We start from the raw sequence: 20162 nt of genomic DNA on the forward strand, positions 1-20162 counted from the left end.
GGCGTGCTCGTAACGTGCCTGAGGCATCCCGCTCCAGGTCTTGGCACCGCCCAGCTGTGCCGCGGCGCACAAACATGCAGCACAAGTGGCAAACCAGGCTCCGCGCTCCCTGCAGAGCATGGCAATGGGGGCGTTTGGAGTGTGGGGCGATCGTGCCCCGTCATACTTACTCATAATCCAAACAAGGACCAGAGCCCTATTTTGCTAGGCAGTGGTTCTCAAACTTTTGGCCCGTGGTGCAATGCAAACTGTTCTGGAGACCACCAGTTGTTAATGGAAACACATTGTTAATTACATAATTACACGTGAGCCACTTTGCTAGTGATGCAGCTAGGGAGAACAGTTTAATTTAACTAATAAGAAAGGAAATATTAATTGAAATTAAACATTAAGCATTTACCTTTCTCATGTTAGTTTATCAAATTTCATTTTAAATAAAGTAAAATATTGATTTATATCCAACACAAAAGGTTTCAATGTTTTCTTTATTTATGGCAGGGGTGGGGAACCTTTTTTGGGCCGGAGGCCACTAATCCACAGAAAAATCATTTGGGGACCACATCAGTGAGAAGCAAAAAAACTCCCCAAGCCCCCCAGTCCTCACTGATGTGGCCCCCAACTGAGACAACTCACTCCCCTGGTGCAGGGGAAGGGCAGGGAGGACTGAGGTTCAGGGCCTCCCATAGGCCAGATTTACTTTTCTGGGGTTCCAGAGTTAGTGGATTTTGTGGACTCCCCCTGGGCTCTGAGGTGGGGACAAAAATGAGGGGTTCAGTGTGAAGGACAGGGTTGCCAGTGAGTGGGACATAGATGAGGGTGCAGGATCCGGGTAGGAGGGAGGGAGAGAGGTTGTGAGGTCTGGGTGGGAGGTGGGGTGCAGGAGTATGCTGGGAGTAAGGTGTCTGGCCAGAGAAGAGGGGGTAAGAACAAGGGAAGGTGCATTGTGTGGCCAGGAGGGAGGGGGCAGGAACAAAGGTGGGGGCAGGAGCAGAGTGGGGTAGGAGACTGGCCATGGGAGAGGGGGCAGCAGCAGGGTGGAGATATGGGTCTCAATGAGAGACAGTGCATGAGGGTGGTGGGGGTGTGTTTGAGGCATATGGAGCAGGGAGCACTTACTTGCTTTCACACTATGCAATGTTCCCAGGCACTGTGCCCCAGGGACTGCCTCCCGCTGCTCCCATTGGCTGGATTCCTGCCAATGAGAGAAGCAGGAAAAGCCTCCAGGCAGTGCATCCGAGTGCTTCTGTTCCCCTAGCTGAGGGAAGGAGAGAAGAAGTGGCAGCACACAGAGCTACTCCTGGCTCTGCTTCTTCACTACAAGGGAAGCCAGCAATGGTCCTCCAACCTTGTGGGGGTTGGCAAGGCTGGAGTGCCAGCGCAGGTTCCCTGCTGCAGGGAGAGGGAGGGAGGGAGGAAGGGGCGGCTGAGCCATGGACCATTAGTGTTCAATGGACCACAGTTTGAGAACCATTGTGCCAGGGGCTATAGTAGCACACAAAGAGATACAATCTCTGCTTCAAATAGCTTACAATCTAAGGGGACAAGCCCTATACAGTGGTGGTGAGAGAAAGATACAATTCAGTGACTACAACCTATATGTATAGACATACAGTACTTGCTTTTCCTCCCTAACTGTAAGTAGAAGTAAGTGCTAGCTATCCTCATCTGCCCCTCAAGCTAGTATTAACTAGCTGATTCCTTACAGACATCACAACAGAGAAAAAAATTAAAAAGAGCACTTAGTCATATTTCTCTTTAATCTACTGTAATATGACAGATTCTGGGGGCACCACCGAGAGGGTCAAATCAGGGCAAATTGCTTTGAACCAGGCTACTTACAGCCCAAGCCTTGGGATCCTTCTCTTTAAGGCATCAAACCAGTCACAAAGAACACTTCTGTTCACCACTCTGGTCAGCAAAAACTCACACAAGCACTTCTCTCAAACACTCCAGCTTCTCTGCCACAACCAGTACCACACCTTACTCAGGTGAGGGGTTATACAAACCAATCTGACCAAATCCAAACAGGTACTCCCAGTCCCAAAGGACCAGCCACAGTCCCAGGTCAATTTATACCTCACATCTTACCCCCAAAGAACATACTGGACCAATCCTTAAGAATCTAAAATCTAAAGGTTTATTAAAAGAGAGAAATAAAAGGTTAAGAGTAGAATTGTTAAAGAAATCACATTACATACACCAGTCACAATGTTCCTGGTGCAGGATCTTAGGGTGTGTCTAGACTGCAGGCTTCTTTCGAAAGAGCCTCTTTCGAAAGATCGCGTCTAGACTGCAGGCAGATCTTTCGATAGCGGAAATCCGCTTTTTCGAAAGAGAGCACCCAGCGAGTCTGGATGCTCTCTTTCGAAGCCAGCCTCTTTACATTGAAGAACGCCTTCCTTCGAAAGAAGAACTTTCGAAGGAAGGCGTTCTTCCTCGTGAAACGAGGTTTACCGCCATCGAAAGAAAAGCCGCGTTCTTTCGAAATAATTTCGAAAGAACGCGGCTTGAGTCTGGATGCAGGGGAAGTTCTTTCGAAAAAAGGCTACTTTTTTCGAAAGAACCCCTGAGTGTGGACATAGCCTTAGAGATAGAATAAACTGCTATCTTAAAGGTCTCTGAAGTACATTCTTTGTTAGGATGGATCATCAGTCCTTATGGGCCCTTTGTTCATAACAAAGTTGCTTCTGAAGTGCAGAGCAGCAGTGAAGACAAAGATGGAAGAGATCCTAGGGCCCTTTTTATATTCTTGCCCATGTGGAAGGAATCCCATTGTTCTCACTGTGTGAAGGTACCTCCCAAAATGGAGATTGTCACATGAGCAATCACTGTCCATGCATGACTCAGTCTTTTTTAGGCAAGTAGCCATAGTGTAGCTGCTTGACGGCAGGTTTGCAGGACAATTCTTAGCTGTTAAATGGCAACACTTAAGGGCCATTGTCCAGAAGCAAACATTTAAAAGACAAGAGCCAATGCTCATAACATCACAAACAAGAATCATACAGGCATATGAAGAGTATGAACAGAATCAGCAAAGCAAAGCTTTCAATAGACACCTCACTTGGCCTACTTTGCACAGAGTGTGGGGCAAACCCACACAGTGGGTGCAACTATGATCTGCATGTTCATATTAAAGTCAAATAATGCCCCATCTACTCAGAGCCGTGATCACCAACCCATCATTTGCAATTGACTGGTCGATCAGGAGAGCTCAACCAGTCAATCTCGAGGCTTTCGGGGCCCCCCCAAGTCTCTCCACCCATAAGAAGCCCCACTACCTACCTCCAGCGACAATGGAGATAGTGCCGGCTTCCTGCAGGATGGACGGAAGTCTGGCAGCTACGCGCCACTTCTGGGGTTTCTGGAAGTGCGCGGCCTGCTCCCCTCCACCAGCTCTCTGGCGCGCCAGGGACTTGCTGTGTTGGGGGAGGAGGTAGGAGTCCCGGGGGAAGACGCATGCTGGAGCTTCCCTCCTCTGCATGAGAAAGGAGTTAGGAGTCCCCAGAGGAGGCACACACCGGAGCTTCCCTCCTCTGTGTGGGAGGGAGTAGGAGTCCCGGGGGGGAGGCGCATGACGAGGCTTCCTTCCTCCACAGGATGGGGGGTCGGCCCCGAGGGGGCACATGCCTGGGATTCCCTGCTCCGCGGGAGGAGAGAGTCAGGCCCAGAGGGGGCGTGCAATGGGGGCTTCCCTGCTCTGCAAGGGGGGGGGTTGTGCGTGGGCTTCCCTGTTCCGCAGGAGGAGGGAGTCAGGCCCGGAGGAGGTATGCAACATGGTTTCCCTCCTCTGGGCGGGGGGGAATCCTGGGTGGAGGCTGGTGCAGGGGACTCTCTTCCCCCACTGGCACCCTGCCCCCAGCCACAGAACCCTGCCCCCACTGGCACGCTGTCCCCTCCCCCAGCACCCACTAGCACCCTTCCCCAGTACTATGTCCCCTGCTCTCACCAGCACAGTTGGGACCTCATTAGTGAGGCTTGGCGGAGTGGGGTTGGAGGAGGTTTTTTTTGTTTCGCATCTCACTTGTGTGTCCCCAACTGACTTTTCTGTGGGTCAGTGACCCCTGACTTAAAACAGGTTCCCTGCCCTTCTCAGAAATAAAGACAATGCAGAAACTTTTTGTGTTTGACATAGTACTTTATTTAAAAATTAAGCCTGGCCAACATACCCCCAATTGGTTCCAAGCCCCCATCTGGCCACAGCATCAGAACACTCCTACACTCCCCCTTCCCCCAGACCCTAGATCATAGCCTATCATACACTGGAACCCTCTGCCTTGAGCCCCTCACATACCCCAACCCAAATTCCTGAACCTTCACAACCACAAGCCTGTGACTTGCTTAGTACCCCAACCCTACATCTGACACTCCCCAGCTAGTGTCACCTTCTCCACCTCCTCCTGCATCCAGATTTCCTCCCAGAGCTTGCACCTCTCACCCCTTCCCACACCCAAATCCCTCATTCCCAGCCCAAAGCCTACACATCCTGTCTCAACCCAGCAAGGGTATGGCTAGACTGCAGGAGTTTTTCAGGATTCCAAAGCTATCCCAGAAAAACTCTTGTGTATTCAGGGATGCATTTGTTCTTCCGTTTTTTTTAGTGGAAGAGCAAACATGCTCTTTTGGTCACCCCTATATTCCTCTTTCCACGAGGAATAAGGGTGCTTCCAAAAAGAAGGGTTTTTTTCTGACATTTGGTCCAGTCTAGACAGGCCAAATGTTGGAAAAACCTCTTTTTATAGAAGAATTAAAAAAAAAAAAGCAGTATAAGGATCAGGGATAGCAAGTGATGGAGAGGAGGAGAATAGAGAGGGCGAGACTTCGAGGAAGGGGCAGGGCTGTAGATCTTGGCTTGTTCTGTCATTTAAAAAGTGATCTTGAGTGTAAAAAGGTTGGAAACCACTGACTTAGAGGGCTTGTCTATTTGTTCATGGACTCCTAAATGGTAAGACTTAGAACCATCAGGGGATCCATAGAATCCTAGGGCTGGAAGAAACCTCAGAAGTCATCAAGTCCAGCCCCCTGCCCAAAGCAGGACCAACCCCAACTAAATCATCCCAGCCAGGACTTCGTCAAGCTGAGACTTTAAAACCTCTAGGGATGGAGATTCAACCACCTCCGTAGGTAACCCATTCCAGTGTTTCACCACCCTCCTAATGAAATAGTTTTTCCTAATATCCAACCTAGGAATTGGCTGGTGAGATTTGTAAAACCGAACCTGCACAAGCTGAAGGTGATTTATTTGCAGGAGCTCAGTGTGAGCAACCTCTGTGTGCGGAGCCTGGAAGTTTGACTGCTGGGAGGGGCAGTATGCCTGTGGGGGAAGGGTTTCTTCCCAGTTCTTTGTATGCAGGAGGTACCTGTCAGCCTAGAATGGCTGAGGAGAATGCTGTGGGCCCGGATTTAGTTCTGGGGACAGCTGAAGCCCAGCAGGGGGAGAGAGAGGTCTCTCTGATCTCCTCCCAGATGAGGCTGTGTGTTTTCCTGAAGATGGGTTGTGTGGAGACTTGCCTGTTTAGGGGGTAAAGAGAACTCAGGAGGAGTTGGTGGTGGCTCAGCAGGGTGATGCTACTGTAGGGCCAGGGGAAGGTAAGTTTTTGCTTGCAGAAGGGCATAAGGAAGAGGATCCTTGTGGTGAGGTTGGCCAGCAGTTTGCTGTGCCTGAAGGGGATAAAAGTGACTTGGGGTTAGAAACATCCTGTGGGGAGCAAGGGAATTCCATAGCCATTGTGAGCAGGTGAGAAACTTTTCCGTTAAAAGCATTTGCGGAAAATCATGCCAGTGTAGACTCAGCCTTTATGTATTTTTATTAGTCCCCAAGATCCCACAGGACTACTTGTTGTTTTTAACACTAAGCTAGGGGATGACCCTAAGCTAGGGGGAGAGGTAGACACGCTGGAGGGCAGGGATAGGGTCCAGAGTAACCTAGACAAATTAGAGGATTGGGCCAAAAGCAATCTGATGAGGTTCAACAAGGACAAGTGTAGAGTCCTGCACTTGGGACAGAAGAATCCCAAGCATTGTTACAGGCTGGGGAGCGACTGGCTAAGTAGCAGTTCAGCAGAAAAGGACCTGGGGATTACAGTGGATGAGAAGCTGGATATGAGTCAACGGGGTGCCCTTGTAGCCAAGAAAGCTAATGGCATATTAGAGTGCATTATAAGGAGCATTGCCAGCAGATCTAGAGAAGTGATTACTCCCCTTTATTCGGCTCTGATGAAGCCTCATCTAGAGTGTTGCATCCAGTTCTGGGGCCCCCACTATAAAAAGGATGTGAACACATTGTAGAGGGTCCTGCAGAGGGAACAGCTGGAGCAAATGACCTATGAGGAGAGGCTGAAGGATTTGGGCTTATTAATCTGCAGAAGAGAAGAGTGAGGGGGGATTTGGTAGCAGCCTTCAACTTCCTGAAGGGGGGTTCAAAAGAGGATGGAGAGAAGCTGTTCTCAGTGGTGACAGATGACAGAACGAGGAGCAATGGTCTCAAGTTACAGAGGGGGTCTAGGTTGGATATCAGGAAAAACTATTTCCCTAGGTGGGCGGTGAAGCACTGGGATGGGTTCCCCTAAGGGAGGCAGTGGAATCTCCATCCCTAAAGGTTTAAGTCTGAGTTTGACAAAGCCCTAGCTTTGATGATTTAGTTGGCTTAGTCCTGCTTTGAGCAGGGGGTTGGACTCAGTAACGTCTTGAGATCTCTTCCAACCCTATGTTCTATGATTCTATAAAGTCACAGACTTAACATGGCTACCCCTCTGAGACTTCATTAGTAAGGTGCGTCTTTCCTGGACTCACAGGCCCAAAGTTAGCAAAGACCTGCTGATTCAGAATTTAACAAAGATCTAGCAAGCAACAACATCGGGGGGGGGGGGGGGTAAATTGTTGGACTGGAATTAAAATAGTAAGTATTAGCCTTCAGATCTGCTCCATTTTTAATGAAATGGGCAAATACAAGTTTGCAACAACTCAGTCAAACTTTCTCAAATTGTTACCCATTTTTCAACCTGTGAAGAATTCCAAGTATTTCAGCCTAAACCAAAGAAGCATTCCAATTATAATCCAATACAAATCTCAGTCATATAACATTAATGTAATATAATAACGTTCTTCTTCGAGTGGCCCCGTGGGTGCTCCACTCTAGGTGTCGGGTCCCGTCCCGGCGCCGCGGCTTGGAGAATTTTCATAGCCGTGTCCCACCAGCCCGTGCATGCGCGCTCCTTCAAAGCGCCGTTCGCACCGGCAGGCTGGCAACCGCCAGTTCCTTTCAACCACCTCAGGTCACGGTCGGAGCTCCCTGTACTGTTAGATCTATGTTTTCATTAGTGTTATTAGTTAGTTTTTCTCAGTGTAAATAGTTACTTTTACGGTTAGTCGTGTTCCAGTCTACAGTTCTGTTGTTAAAAAAAAAAAAAAAGTTTTTCTTCAGATCAACTCCGTTAGCGCTACGGCTAGGCGCTAAAGAAAACTGAAATTGACAAGCGGTAAAAAGACAGGGGTTGCCTGGTCGGCATCCAGCCACCCCTCTTCCACTGCTAACAATGCCGGGATCCCCCGGTTTTAAGAAATGTTCCGTTTGCCGAGAAGCTATGCCGGCGGCTGACGGTCATGCCGCTTGCATAAGGTGCCTGGGTGAATCGCACATTCCTCAAAAGTGCACCCATTGCTGCAAGCTTATCTCCAGAGCCCGCAGAGAGCAGGAATTAAAGCTCCGGATGATGTCCTTTGACAAGGCGCTGCAGCCTGATATGATACCATCTTCAACAGCAGCAAAACTTCTGAGCCTAAGAGAAGAGCGGCTTCTCCTAGACCGCTATCTTCAAAGAGAGCAAAGCCATTCCCGGCTCGTTCCCTCCCTCCGGCAGTCTCAGGGGCTTCGGCAGCTTCCAAATTGACCCCCGCGGGGTCCCGCTGCTCTACTGACCCCGGTGATAGGGGATCGCAAACGCCGAGGGCTCGGGCTGCTTCAGCGCCGGCTTCGGCTGCACCGGCTTCAGCTTCGCTGGCTGGCGGTGCAGCGCTAAAGCTGAAACTGACAAGCCAGCCGGTGCCGGGCTCAGAGACATCGGTGTCAGCGGTGCGGGCTCCAGTGGCACCTCTTGTGATGGCACCGTCATTGGCGGCACCGGACCCAGCCGTGCACGGTCCTGACATGGCGCCACCGGCAACTTTAACCTCGTCGCCACCGAGCACTCTATCGGCACCGTCAGCAGAGCAGCTACAGCTGATCTCCCCGGCACCGCTCTGTCTTCACTCTGGGCAGAGCTCCCCAGTTGCCATGGAAACTGACAGTGCCTTAATGCCTAGGAAAGCTCTATCAAAGACTCATAGGAGGGACAGATCTGCCTCCCCAATCTTCTCACCAGGACCATCTCCGTCGCCACCAAGGCGTACACGGTATCGGGACTATAGTGTCTCTCCGATCCATGTTGCATACAGGCGGCGCGATTATAGAGACACGGTATATCTAGAAGCACGGCGATCTCGTTCACGATCTCGTTCACCGGGTCGGTCATCCAGATATGGGTCCTCCAGACGCTCTCCACGCCGCGTCTATTACATTCAACATAGCAGTGCACGTTCGTCACGCCATTCTTCTCCGTCACGTTCTGAGCACTACTATGGGCACTACTATCGCTCGTGTGACGGCGGTACCCACCGTGAACATAGACTATCTTCTCTTAGGGGATCATCCTGTAACTGTCGCTCACCAGTCACACAATACTTACCTCAACAACCACAACAGTTAACTTCACCTCCTCCATCGACAAGCCAATCTGTCCAACAGGATCAGTCCGAGCTGGAAGAAGGACAGCTGTCTGACACAGAGGATCCCAAGCCAGAAACCTCTCCAGCGGACTGCGCATCTTCCTCACCAGATGAGGCAGTATGTCCAGGTGAATTGTCTCCACCAGATGATCTAAAACAATTCCAAGACCTGTTTAAACGAGTAGCAGGCACGCAGGAAATACAGCTGGCAGATGTTCCGGTGAAAACACACCGTCTCTTAAAGAACCTCCATCCACAGCAGCGTGCAAGGATCGCCTTACCAATTGACGAAGCGATCATGGAAGTGGCGGACGAGATATGGCAAACGCCAACTTCAGTTACTCCTACCAGTAAAAAGGCTGACAAGAAATACTTTGTGCCGGCAAAGGGGTTAGATTTCTTATTCAATCACCCTCAGCCCAATTCGTTAGTGGTTGACGTAGCACAGCGAAGGACCAAAGCGCCACAGTACAAAAACGCGCTCCCTGATAAAGACAATAAGAAGTTGGATATATCTGGTAGAAAGGTCTATTCTTCAGCCACACTTCTGTTACGTATTGCAAACTCCTCGGCTCATTTATCAAATCACAACTTTGATAATTATTCAAAGTTAACGGAATTATTACATCAACTTCCTGACGCGAAGAAACCTCTATTAAAAGCGATAGTACAGGAAGGATACGCAGCATGTAGCACCGCATTGCAGATTGCGATGGACGTGGCCGACACAGCAGCACGGGCCACGGCTATGGGTATCGCAATGAGGAGATCATCATGGCTTTCGGCTGCGGGAGCACCAAAGGAGATGCAAAGTAAAGCTAAAGATCTCCCCTTTGATAAGATTAAGCTTTTCGCAGCAAATACTGACGAAGTTCTCCATTCAGGCAAGGATTCCCGTGCCACCTTACATACACTGGGGATGTACACACCCAATTTTAAGTGTAGACGCTATTACCCTTATCAGAGAAGGTACGATTTTAATTTTCCTAGACAACAGACACGCATGTCAGATAATCAGCGTCCTCGGCAGCGTCCTCAACGGAAACAACCCCAACAAAATCGTGCAGTCAATCAATCTTCAACCAAACATCAGATTTGACTTCCCCGTCGAGGTTGTGAGCACGCTTCCCTTGGTCAATGCACAGAACGAAAATCCTCATCTCTTTCACCATCGACTAAAATCATATCACCACCAGTGGTCCAACATCACCACAGACAGATGGGTACTGGAAGTGGTAAAGTACGGCCTCTCAATTCCTTTTCTCTCCATTCCCCCCTCCACCCCACCCACCCCGTCCCTTTTCAGGGACCCCTCTCACGAGCAACTTCTGAAACAAGAAGTTCTTCGCTTACTCACAATCGGGGCAATAGAGAGAGTACCCAAACAATTTTGGGGAAAAGGCTTTTATTCCCGGTATTTTCTCACCCCAAAGAAATCGGGAGGCTGGAGACCCATCTTAGACCTTCGAAGGTTAAACCGCCACCTTCGGAAATGCCGATTCAAGATGGTGACATTATCAACTATCATCCCGTCATTGAACAAGGGGGATTGGCTTGCAGTCCTCGACCTGCAGGATGCTTATTTCCACGTTGCGATTCACGTGGCCCACAAACGTTTTCTTCGGTTCCAATTAGGGAACGAACATTTTCAGTACCGGGTTCTACCGTTCGGATTGGCGTGTGCCCCCCGGGTCTTCACCAAAATTATAGCTGTAGTGGCGGCTCATTTACGCAGGACGGGAGTGACAATATTCCCTTACTTAGACAACTGTCTAATCAGGTGCTCAACATATGTGGAGGCATGTCATATGGTGCAGACAGTGTCCACCAAATTTGCATCCCTGGGCCTCCTCATAAATGTAAAAAAGTCATTACTAACTCCGTGCCAAGACCTGGTTTTTATAGGTGCACGGCTCGACTCAACCGTGGCACGGGTGTACCTACCGTTGGAGCGTTTTGTGGCAATTCAAGATCTTGTACATACTGTCACTCATGCTCCGACAATTCCTGCACGCGTATGTTTACAACTGATGGGCCACATGGCGGCGTCCACCGTAGTAGTACAAAACGCAAGGTTACATTTTCGTTGCCTCCAACATTGGTTGACCATGGTTTACAGTCCGGCAAAAGACAAAATCCACAAACCATTGGTGGTACCCCAGCATGTTCGAGAGTCTATTCAGTGGTGGGCCAAACCGGTCAATCTCCTCACGGGCATCCCATTTCATCGTCCGCAGCCCACAAGACAGATTACTACAGATGCTTCCCTCACAGGCTGGGGGGCGCACATGGACAACCTGACGATTCAGGGTCGCTGGTCAACTCAAGAAATGATGTTACACATCAACATACTAGAGTTGCGGGTGGTACGACATGCTTGCAAGCATTTTCAGTCCCACATACGGGATACAACTACCAGAATCATGACGGACAAAATGGCAACTATGTTTTATATCAGCAGGCAGGGAGGTGCCCGATCTCGTTCTCTATGTGCGGAGGCGGTCCGGTTATGGAATTGGTGTATCAACAACAACACCATCCTAGTAGTATCCTATCTTCTGGGTACCGACAACTTAGTAGCGGACTCACTCAGCAGACATTTTCCCCACGACCACGAGTGGAAACTCTGCACAGAGTTTTTGAACCATATATTCGTACGGTGGGGGTTCCCGACAATAGACCTGTTTGCCACAGAAAACAACAGGAAATGCTCCACCTATTGCTCGAGAGCGGGAATAGGACGTCAGTCACTAGGAGACACCTTCCTTCTCCACTGGGGATGGATGCTGTTGTATGCCTTTCCCCCAGTCGTTCTAATACCCAAGGTTCTCGAGAAAATCAGCATAGAGGGGGCTCGAGTAATTCTTATAGCCCCAGCGTGGGCTCGTCAACCTTGGTTCTCAATGCTCCGTCAGATGTCGGCAAGGGCACCGTACGCCCTACCTCTCCTTCCAAATCTCTTGACCCAGACTCTACACCTCACAGCATGAATGCTCACTGGTTTAGCAGTTTCGAATAGTGTTGTTCCCAGCGGGTCAAGAAGGTGTTGATACATAGCAGGAAAGATTCTACGCGAGCTACTTATATAGCTAAGTGGGCCAGATTCCAGGCATGGTGTACGGCTAACAACCTGGACCCCTAATCCACACCTTTACCTCGTATATTAGAGTACATTTTGCAACTACAGGATAATGGTCTGGCCATAGCTTCCCTAAGGGTACATTTGGCAGCGATTAATGCCTTTCATCACATGGACGACTCTTTTTCTATATTCGCACACCCTACTACGAAAAGATTTCTAAAGGGGCTCACGAACCTCAATCCACCCCGCAGACCCCCTCCACCTTCGTGGAACCTGGATTTAGTATTGGAAGCTCTATCTCATCCTCCCTTTGAGCCTCTAGCCACTATTCCGTTGCACATACTTACCACCAAGCTTTTGTTTCTCCTAGCCCTTACTTCAGCTCGTAGAGTCAGTGAGATAGCAGCGTTCATGGCTTCGTCTCCCTACACAATTTTTTCTAAAGACTCAGTCACCTTGAGAGCCCACCCAGCGTTTATCCCAAAGGTGTCATCTGAGTTTCACATCAATGAACCAGTGGTTCTTCCATGCTTCTTCCCTAAACCCCATGCCTCAGCGCAAGAAGCAATATGGCATACGCTGGATGTAAGGAGAGCTTTGGCATTCTACATCGATAGAACGCGAGACTTTAGGAAAACAGACCGCTTAATAGTGTCATTGGCAAACCGTTCTAAAGGCCAACCATTGACATCTCAACGTATTTCGAGACTTATTGTTTCTTGCATGTCCATGTGCCATTCTATACGAGGAAAACCCCTGCCAAACCCTCCAAAAGCCCACTCCACTAGAGCAGTCTCCACTACTACGGCCTTCCTGAAGGGAGTCCCGTTCCGGGACATTTGCAGGGCAGCGACGTGGTCCTCTAATATCACTTTTATGAGACATTATGCTATAATTGACCACCTCGCTTCAGACTCTTCGGTAGCTATGGCAGTACTTAGTCGTGATCATAAAACCTAATCTCGGAGCGCTCTAGACTCTTTTTAGGTACTGCTCCAGAGTCACCTAGAGTGGAGCACCCATGGGGCCACTCGAAGAAGAAGAAGAAGTTACTCACCCTGTGAAGTAACGATTGTTCTTCGAGATGTGCCCCATGGGTGCTCCACGACCCGCCCTTCCTCCCCGCTCCGGGTTTCTTTTTTTTCTCTCTTTCAGATGAGTGGTTGAGAGGAACTGGCGGTTGCCAGCCTGCGCGCGGCTGATCAAAGGCGCGAACGGCACTTTGAAGGAGCGCGCATGCACGGGCTGGCGGGACACGGCTATGAAAATTCTCCGAGCCACGGCGCTGGGACGGGACCCGACACCTAGAGTGGAGCACCCACGGTGCACATCTCGAAGAACAATCGTTACTTCACAGGATGAGTAACTTCTTCTTTTCATCTGGAAATCAAAAAAGAAAAAAAATTAATGACTTAATCAAAAAGGAAGTCTTATTTCCTGATAGACAAGGAAACTAGCATAATTTCCATGTTACCTTCAAAAAATTACAGTATTTCGTTTCCACCCACTGTTTCACTGAGTAATACCAGCTGGAAGTTCAAGAATTTTTAGTTAAAAAAAAGGAACTACAACCCACTAATATGACTGCTTTTAAGGTCTTCACCTCTCTAAAGAACTGATATTTTGTAGTATTAATTTTCTTTCCTATCTACTACATCTTACGCTATTGAAGAACAATATTGACTCGTGTGATAACCTACAGTAACGGAAGAAACTGTGAAATCTCAATGCCACTATTCATTAAGGATGCTTGAATAGAAAGCACTTTCCCAAGAGGTGAAATAATTCGGGCAAGTTTTCAATGTATGAATGATGCATAAGTTCATGAATTTAGCAGAGAGGAAGATTTGAGACGATTCACAGAGGCAAAAGAAGTGCTAATTTACTGTTCTGCCATCTTCTCCCGTTTAACATCCTTTAAAAATCTTTCAAGAATGACTGCTTGGGAGCATGCATAAGGGCAGTATACACAAAAAGTGTATATTTATAGGCTGTTCACAGAGAGAACATTGTCTTGTTATGTAATGTACATTATAGTACTATACACTCATTGTAGGAATCAGCACAGGGTTCTGTAAAAGGAATATGCATAGACAGAGTACATGTAACAATTCAGATCACGTGGTATGCTCCTAGAGTACCCTCCACCAAGATCTCAAAGAATTTAGGCTCAGAACACCCCTTTGACTTAAAGATTAGCCATATTTTACAGAAAAACAAATGAGGCCTGAGCACACTAAATGCCCTCTCTTCCACTTAGTAAAATTCCATCCTCTTGAGGGTTCAGTCAGGCACTTAGTACACTGGTTGGTCCTGCAAATATTCATGGAGGCCAAATGCAAGACAAGGTTCCATAAATATGACATTGTGACAATAGGCAAATGTAGTGCCCATCTTTAAAAAAGGAAGAAGGACAATCCAGGGAACTACAGATCAGTCATCCTTACCTCAGTCCCCAGAAAAATCATGGATGGAATCCTCAAGGAATCAATTTTCAAGCACTTATAAGAGGGGAAGTGATCAGGAATAGTCAATATGGATTCACCAAGGGCGAGTCATGCCTGACCAATCTTATTAGCTTCTATGATGAGGTAACTGGCTCTGTTGACATGGGGAAGTAAATGGATGTGATATACCTTGACATTAGCAAAGCTTTTGATATGGTCTCCCACAATATTCTTGCCAGCAAGTTAAGGGAGTATGGATTGGATAAATGCACTGTATGGTGGATAGAAAACTGGCTAGATTATTGGGCCCAATGAGTAGTGATCAACGGCTCGATGTCTGGGTGACGGTTGGTTTCAAACAGAGTGTCCTAAGGACCACGTCTAGGAACAGTTTTGTTCAACAACTTTATTAATGATCTGGATGAGGGGATAGATTGAACCCTCAGCAAGTTTGCAGATGACACTAAGCTGCGAGGAGAGGTAGAGACATTATAGGGTAGGGATAAGGTCCAGAGTGACCTAGACAATTTGGAGACTTGGGCAAAAAGAAATCTGATGAGGTTCCACAAGGACAAGTATAGAGTCCTGCACTTAGGACGGAAGAATCCCAAGCATTGTTACAGGCTGGGGACCGACAGGCTAAGTAGCAGTTCAGCAGAAAAGGACCTGGGGATTACAGTAGATGAGAAGCTGGATATGAGTCAACAGGGTGCCCTTGTAGCCAAGAAGGCTAATGGCATATTAGAGTGCATTATAAGGAGCATTGCCAGCAGATCTAGAGAAGTGATTACTCCCCTTTATTCAGCTCTGGTGAGGCCACATCTAGAATATTGCAGAAATTACAGAAATGATGTGGACACATTGTAGAGGGTCCAGCAGAGGGCAACAAAAATTATTAGGGGCCTGGATTACATGATTTATGAGAAAAGGATGCGGGATTTGGGCTTGTTTAGTCTGCAGAAGAGAAGAGCGAGGGGGGGATTTGGTAGCAGCCTTTCCATCATACGTCTGCTGTCAAATCCCCCTTCACTAAAAACTTTGCTAAATTCAAGGTATATCACATCCACTTACTTCCCCATATCCACAGATCCTGTTACCTAATATATGACTACCTAAAGTATATGACAAAACCTAAAATAATCCCCAGTAATGTGATCTTTCTTACTCTAAGGTCACTGTACAGGGGCCCTAAAGGTGTAGAAACAGCTTCCAGAGAATATTCTACTGCACAGGGTACAGCTCGTCTAAGGGGAAGAGTTGTAAAGTAGGAATAAGAGATCCTCCGGAAAAGGGCTTATTTTCCGGAGAATCACGTCTAGACTGGCGCTTTTCTCCGGCTTATCCCCAAGCCGGAAAAAAGCGGCAGCCATGTAAATGCAAATGCCGCGGGGGATATTTAAATCCCCCGCGGATTTGCAATTGCGATGTGTCTCATTAGCATCCCTTTTCCGGAAAGGGATGCCAATGTAGACACAGCCTACTAGAGTGTAGGAGTGAAGCACCAGAGTCAGGGACTTGTGTGTCCTGTTCCTTAACCCTGGGCCATATGCATCGGGCTGTATTAACATGGTTAGCAAATGCATCCTGGAGGTTCCATTGCAGGAGTTGGGCTGACTGGTCATTCAAGTGGCAAAGTAGCGCCAGAGGCCACCACCATATGAGTGGATGGGGAAGGACTTGCACTGCCCCGCAGCTGCTGCTGCTGATGTGTTTGTTCGTTTGAGCCCAGTCGCTTCGCATACATTGCACCAACACAGGGCAAGACTGACATCACACCGCTTTGGAAAGTGGTTAGCAGCTGAATAATACAACATTAGGAGTGACTCATCTAAAATGTAGAGTGCATTTGCATATCACCTTTGAAAAGGAAAGGGGAGCAGGAGCTAATCTTCACTATAGAACAGTTACTTCTCCTCCCTGGAGCTCAAGAGAAGGGCTGTGCAAAAGGGCTGCTGTGATGACAGAACAAATCTAATACCTGTAGGAAGCCGGGGCCCCAGACCCAGTGACTGAATGGACCCTAAACTGGAAAAACGTTTCCTTAAGCGAGCTGGTTGTTATGTGCTTCTGCTGTTCATGGTAATAACTGCTGAGTCATCCTTTGAATAACAGCTTCAATGCCTTTGGTCTCAGACCCACTTAAAAAGCCTGGCCAATAAGCCCCCAGCCACCATCTGGCTGCAGCATCAAAAAGACTGCTGAGTCACCCCATTGGTTTGCACTTTAAAATGTATCACTCCCAGCACTCCTCGTACATGTGCCACTTCCAGCACTCAGAAATTAGGAAATGCTAGAATGAAGGTTGCCCATCCAAATTTGAGTTTACCCTCTTGTGCACATCTACTATGCCACAGTCTTTAACTACACAACCACACTTTTTTTCCCCATAGGATTTCTGGCTCATTCTGCACAGGATAGAGGGTGCTTAATGACCTGGCTACAATTCAATATTTGATTTTATTTTCACTGCTCAGTGTGTGGCCCCATTTCTTATTTATTGCACACTATTCATTCCTCAATAAGCTTTTATATGGTGCTCATAACTATAGTTGCTAAGGGTATGTCTACACTAGAAAGTTAGTTCGAACTAACGGACGTTAGTTCGAACTAACTTTCCTATGCGCTACACTAGCGCTCCGTTAGTTCGAACTTAATTCGAACTAACGGAGCGCTTAGTTCGAACTAGGTAAACCTCATTTTACGAGGACTAACGCCTAGTTCGAACTAGCTAGTTCGAACTAAGGGCTGTGTAGCCCTTTAGTTCGAACTAGTGGGAGGCTAAGGCTTCCCAGGTTTCCCTGGTGGCCACTCTGGCCAACACCAGGGAAACTCTATTGCCCCCCTCCCGGCCCCGGAGCCCTTAAAGGGCCACGGGCTGGCTACTCACTTTGTGCCAGTTGCAAGGCTGCCAGCACCCGTGCCTGCACAGCCTGCACCTGCCACACCATGAGCCAGCCATCCGAGGGCTCCCAGCCCTCCACTGCTCCCCACGACCAGCCTGGCGGCTCCCGGGAGCCTGCCCGGGGGCGCAAAAGGCGGGCGCCCGCCTGGTCAAGTGCGGAGATCGTGGACCTCATCGAGGTTTGGGGGGAAGCCTCAAATGTCCACGATCTCCGCACTAGCCACCGGAACGCGGCCGTCTACGGACGCATGGCTGCCAGCCTGGCCGCCAGGGGCCACCAGCGCAGCCGGGAGCAGGTGCGCTGCAAGATTAAAGACTTGCGGCAGTCCTACTCCCGGGCCTGCCTGCCAGGGGCTGACCCGGAGGCCTGCCCCCACTTCCATGCCCTGGACCGCATCCTGGGGCCTCATGCCGTCCCTGCCCCCCGGGACGTGATTGACCCCGGGGCAGAGGGACCGCTCCTGGACACCGAGGAGGAGGAAGAGGGCTCTGAGAGCCAGGAGCCTGCCGCCAGCCTTCCCAGGACCCGGGACCCCCGAGGCACCCCACAGAGCCGCTCGCCTGCATCATCAGAGGCCGGGGAGGCGTCCACCTGTGAGTACCCTCGTGTTCCCCTTATGTGTACGGGGGGCTGGGGCGAGAGGGAGCCCCGGGACCGTGCGCCTGGGCCTTGCCCACTACGGAGCAGCAGCTGGGGATCCTGCAGGGGCCCTGGCCTTGCAGAGGGGAGCTGGGTTTCACACACCTGGGCCCCTGGGGTAATTGACCGCTGGTCTTCTTGCACCACAGCTGCAGCACCGGGGACTGCAGGGCGCACCACACCGCCTGCAGCAGCCGCCCGCGCCCGGGCAAGCAGGACAGCCAGGAACCAGGAGGACTACCAGAGGCGGCATCTCCGGTTCCTGGACCGACAGCTCCGTCTCCAGGACCACTGGGTCCAGGAGGACCTCAGGCTGCGCCAGAGGAGTCTGGAGGCCCTGGAGGAGCAGGGCCGTGCCCTGCGAGGCCACCTCCAGAGCCTGCTAGACCGCTTTCCATTTCCTCCTCCCCCTGCTCCCCCTCTTGCTCCCCCTCTTGCTCCCCCTGCTCCCCCTCTTGCTCCCCCTCTTGCTCCCCCTGCTCCCCCTCTTGCTCCCCCTCTTGCTCCCCCTGCTCCCCCTGCTCCCCCTGCTCCTCCTGCTTCCGCTCCTGCTTCCGCTCCTGCTTCCTCCACACCCCCTGTCCTCTCTGCCCCCCCCTCCACAACCATTCCCCACCGACGCCCCCGGACCCGCAGTGTGGCGAGACGGGAGAGGCACCCAGACTCCCACCCCTGAGCTTTCCTTTCCCTTCCTCCCTTCCCTCCCCTCCCCTTCCAGCTCCCTCGTCCCAGGTTTCCCCCTCCCTTCTCCCACCTTCATTCCTCCCTCCCCCACCCCAGTTCTCTGAAATAAACAGACGTTTTTGTTGGAAAAACAGGTGTCTTTATTGTACAGTAGATAGGGAGGGGAAAGGGGAAGGGGGGGGGTAGGGTGGAAGAAGGCCCCGGTGGGGCATGCAGGGAGAGGTCAGTCCTCCTCCTCCTCCACCTGGAAGCTCTCCCGCAGGGCTTCCCGGATCCGGATGGCCCCCCGCTGGGCTTCCCGGACGGCGGCGGTGCGGGGCTGACCGTAGTGTCCAGCCATGCGGTCAGCCTCAGCCATCCAGGCTGGCAAGAAAGCCTCCCCCTTCCGCTCACACAAATTGTGGAGCACACAACATGCCGCCACCACGGGAGGGATGTTGTGCTCGGCCAGGTCCAGACGGGTGAGGAGGCATCGAAAGCGGGCTTTCAGTCGCCCGAAGGCCCCCTCCACCACGATGCGGGCCCTGCTCAGCCTGTTATTGAAGGCCTGGCGGGAGGGATTGAGGTGTCCCGTGTAGGGCTTCATGAGCCAGGGCTGCAGTGGGTAGGCGGCATCCCCCACCAGGCAGACGGGCATGTCCACGTCCCCGACCCTGATGTGGCGGTCGGGGAAGAAGGTCCCGTCCTGCAGCCGCTGGCACACGGAGGAGTTCCGGTACACCCGGGCGTCGTGTGCTTTGCCGGACCAGCCCACATTTATGTCCGTCAACTGTCCCCGGTGGTCACATACGGCCTGCAGGATGACGGAGAAGTACCCCTTGCGGTTCACGTACCGGGACGCCTGGTGTTCCGGGGCACGGATGGGGATGTGCGTCCCGTCGATGGCCCCCCCGCAGTTGGGGAAGCCGAGGGCGCCGAATCCCCGGATGACGGCATCCGGGTTGGCGAGGCGGACCACCCTGCGGAGCAGCACCCGGTTGATGGCCTTGACCACCTGCGGAGAGAGACACAGCAAAGCGTCAATCAGTGGGGCGCCCGGGTGGCTGGGAGCGTGCGTGCCCTGGCAGTGCCCCGCGCCCCACTCCCGGAAGCAACCCCCCTGGCGGCGTGTAGTACGGCCGGGACAGCCCGACCCCTCCGGTGCGGGGCGCCTTCGCCTCCTCCCGCCCCCCCCTTTGTCCCTGGGGCGGCCCATCCCCTCCTCGCAGCCCCCCTCCCCCCCGGCTCGGTGGCCGACGAGCGCCGTACCTGCATGAGCACTGCTCCGACAGTGGATCTCCCCACGCCGAACTGGTTCCCGACGGATCGGTAGCTGTCCGGCGTGGAGAGCTTCCAGAGGGCGATGGCCACCCGCTTCTGGAGGGGGATGGCGGGCCTCATGCGAGTGTCCCTTCTTTGCAGGGCAGGGGCGAGCCACTCGCAGAGCTCCAGGAAGGTGTCCCTCCTCATCCTAAAGTTCTGGGTCCACTGTCGGTCGTCCCAGTGCTCCAGGACGATGCGGTCCCACCAGTCGCTGCTGGTGTCCAGACGCCAGATGCGGCGGGGCACGCCGGTGCCGGGGCGCCGCCGCGGCTCCTCCACGGCCCCCAGGGCGGCCAGGCGGAGAGGCAGGGGGCTGACGTTCCCCAGGTGGTGCCAGGCAGCCTC

General features: G+C 51.2%; 2 protein-coding genes across 2 annotated transcripts; both read left to right on the top strand.

Annotated features, from left to right (window-relative positions):
- Window positions 1-7337: 7337 nt before the first annotated feature.
- Window positions 7338-10140, top strand: LOC149524353 (uncharacterized). Its single transcript, XM_089778221.1, has one exon. The coding sequence runs from the start codon at window positions 8096-8098 to the stop codon at window positions 9857-9859; it is 1764 nt and encodes a 587-aa protein (XP_089634347.1). The 5' UTR covers window positions 7338-8095; the 3' UTR covers window positions 9860-10140.
- Window positions 10141-16933: 6793 nt separating this feature from the next.
- On the top strand, window positions 16934-18613 carry LOC149524354 (uncharacterized). The gene is made up of 2 exons (XM_089778612.1): window positions 16934-17785; window positions 17981-18613. The coding sequence occupies exons 1-2, from the start codon at window positions 17236-17238 to the stop codon at window positions 18505-18507; spliced, it is 1077 nt and encodes a 358-aa protein (XP_089634738.1). The 5' UTR covers window positions 16934-17235; the 3' UTR covers window positions 18508-18613.
- The last annotated feature ends 1549 nt before the right edge of the window (window positions 18614-20162 follow it).

This window comes from Pelodiscus sinensis, chromosome 5, assembly GCF_052426305.1.
Source record: "Pelodiscus sinensis isolate ZL-2025 chromosome 5, ASM5242630v1, whole genome shotgun sequence".
In the NCBI taxonomy this organism is placed as follows: Eukaryota; Metazoa; Chordata; order Testudines; family Trionychidae; genus Pelodiscus; species Pelodiscus sinensis.

What these genes read in the sequence shown, in the direction of transcription:
- LOC149524353 (XM_089778221.1), top strand. Translation starts at nt 8,096, where the DNA reads ATGGCACCGTCATTGGCGGCACCGGACCCAGCCGTGCACGGTCCTGAC.
- LOC149524354 (XM_089778612.1), top strand. Translation starts at nt 17,236, where the DNA reads ATGAGCCAGCCATCCGAGGGCTCCCAGCCCTCCACTGCTCCCCACGAC. An exon ending in GGCCGGGGAGGCGTCCACCT is followed by an intron (nt 17,786 to 17,980) that starts GTGAGTACCCTC and finishes CTTGCACCACAG; the next exon opens with CTGCAGCACCGGGGACTGCA.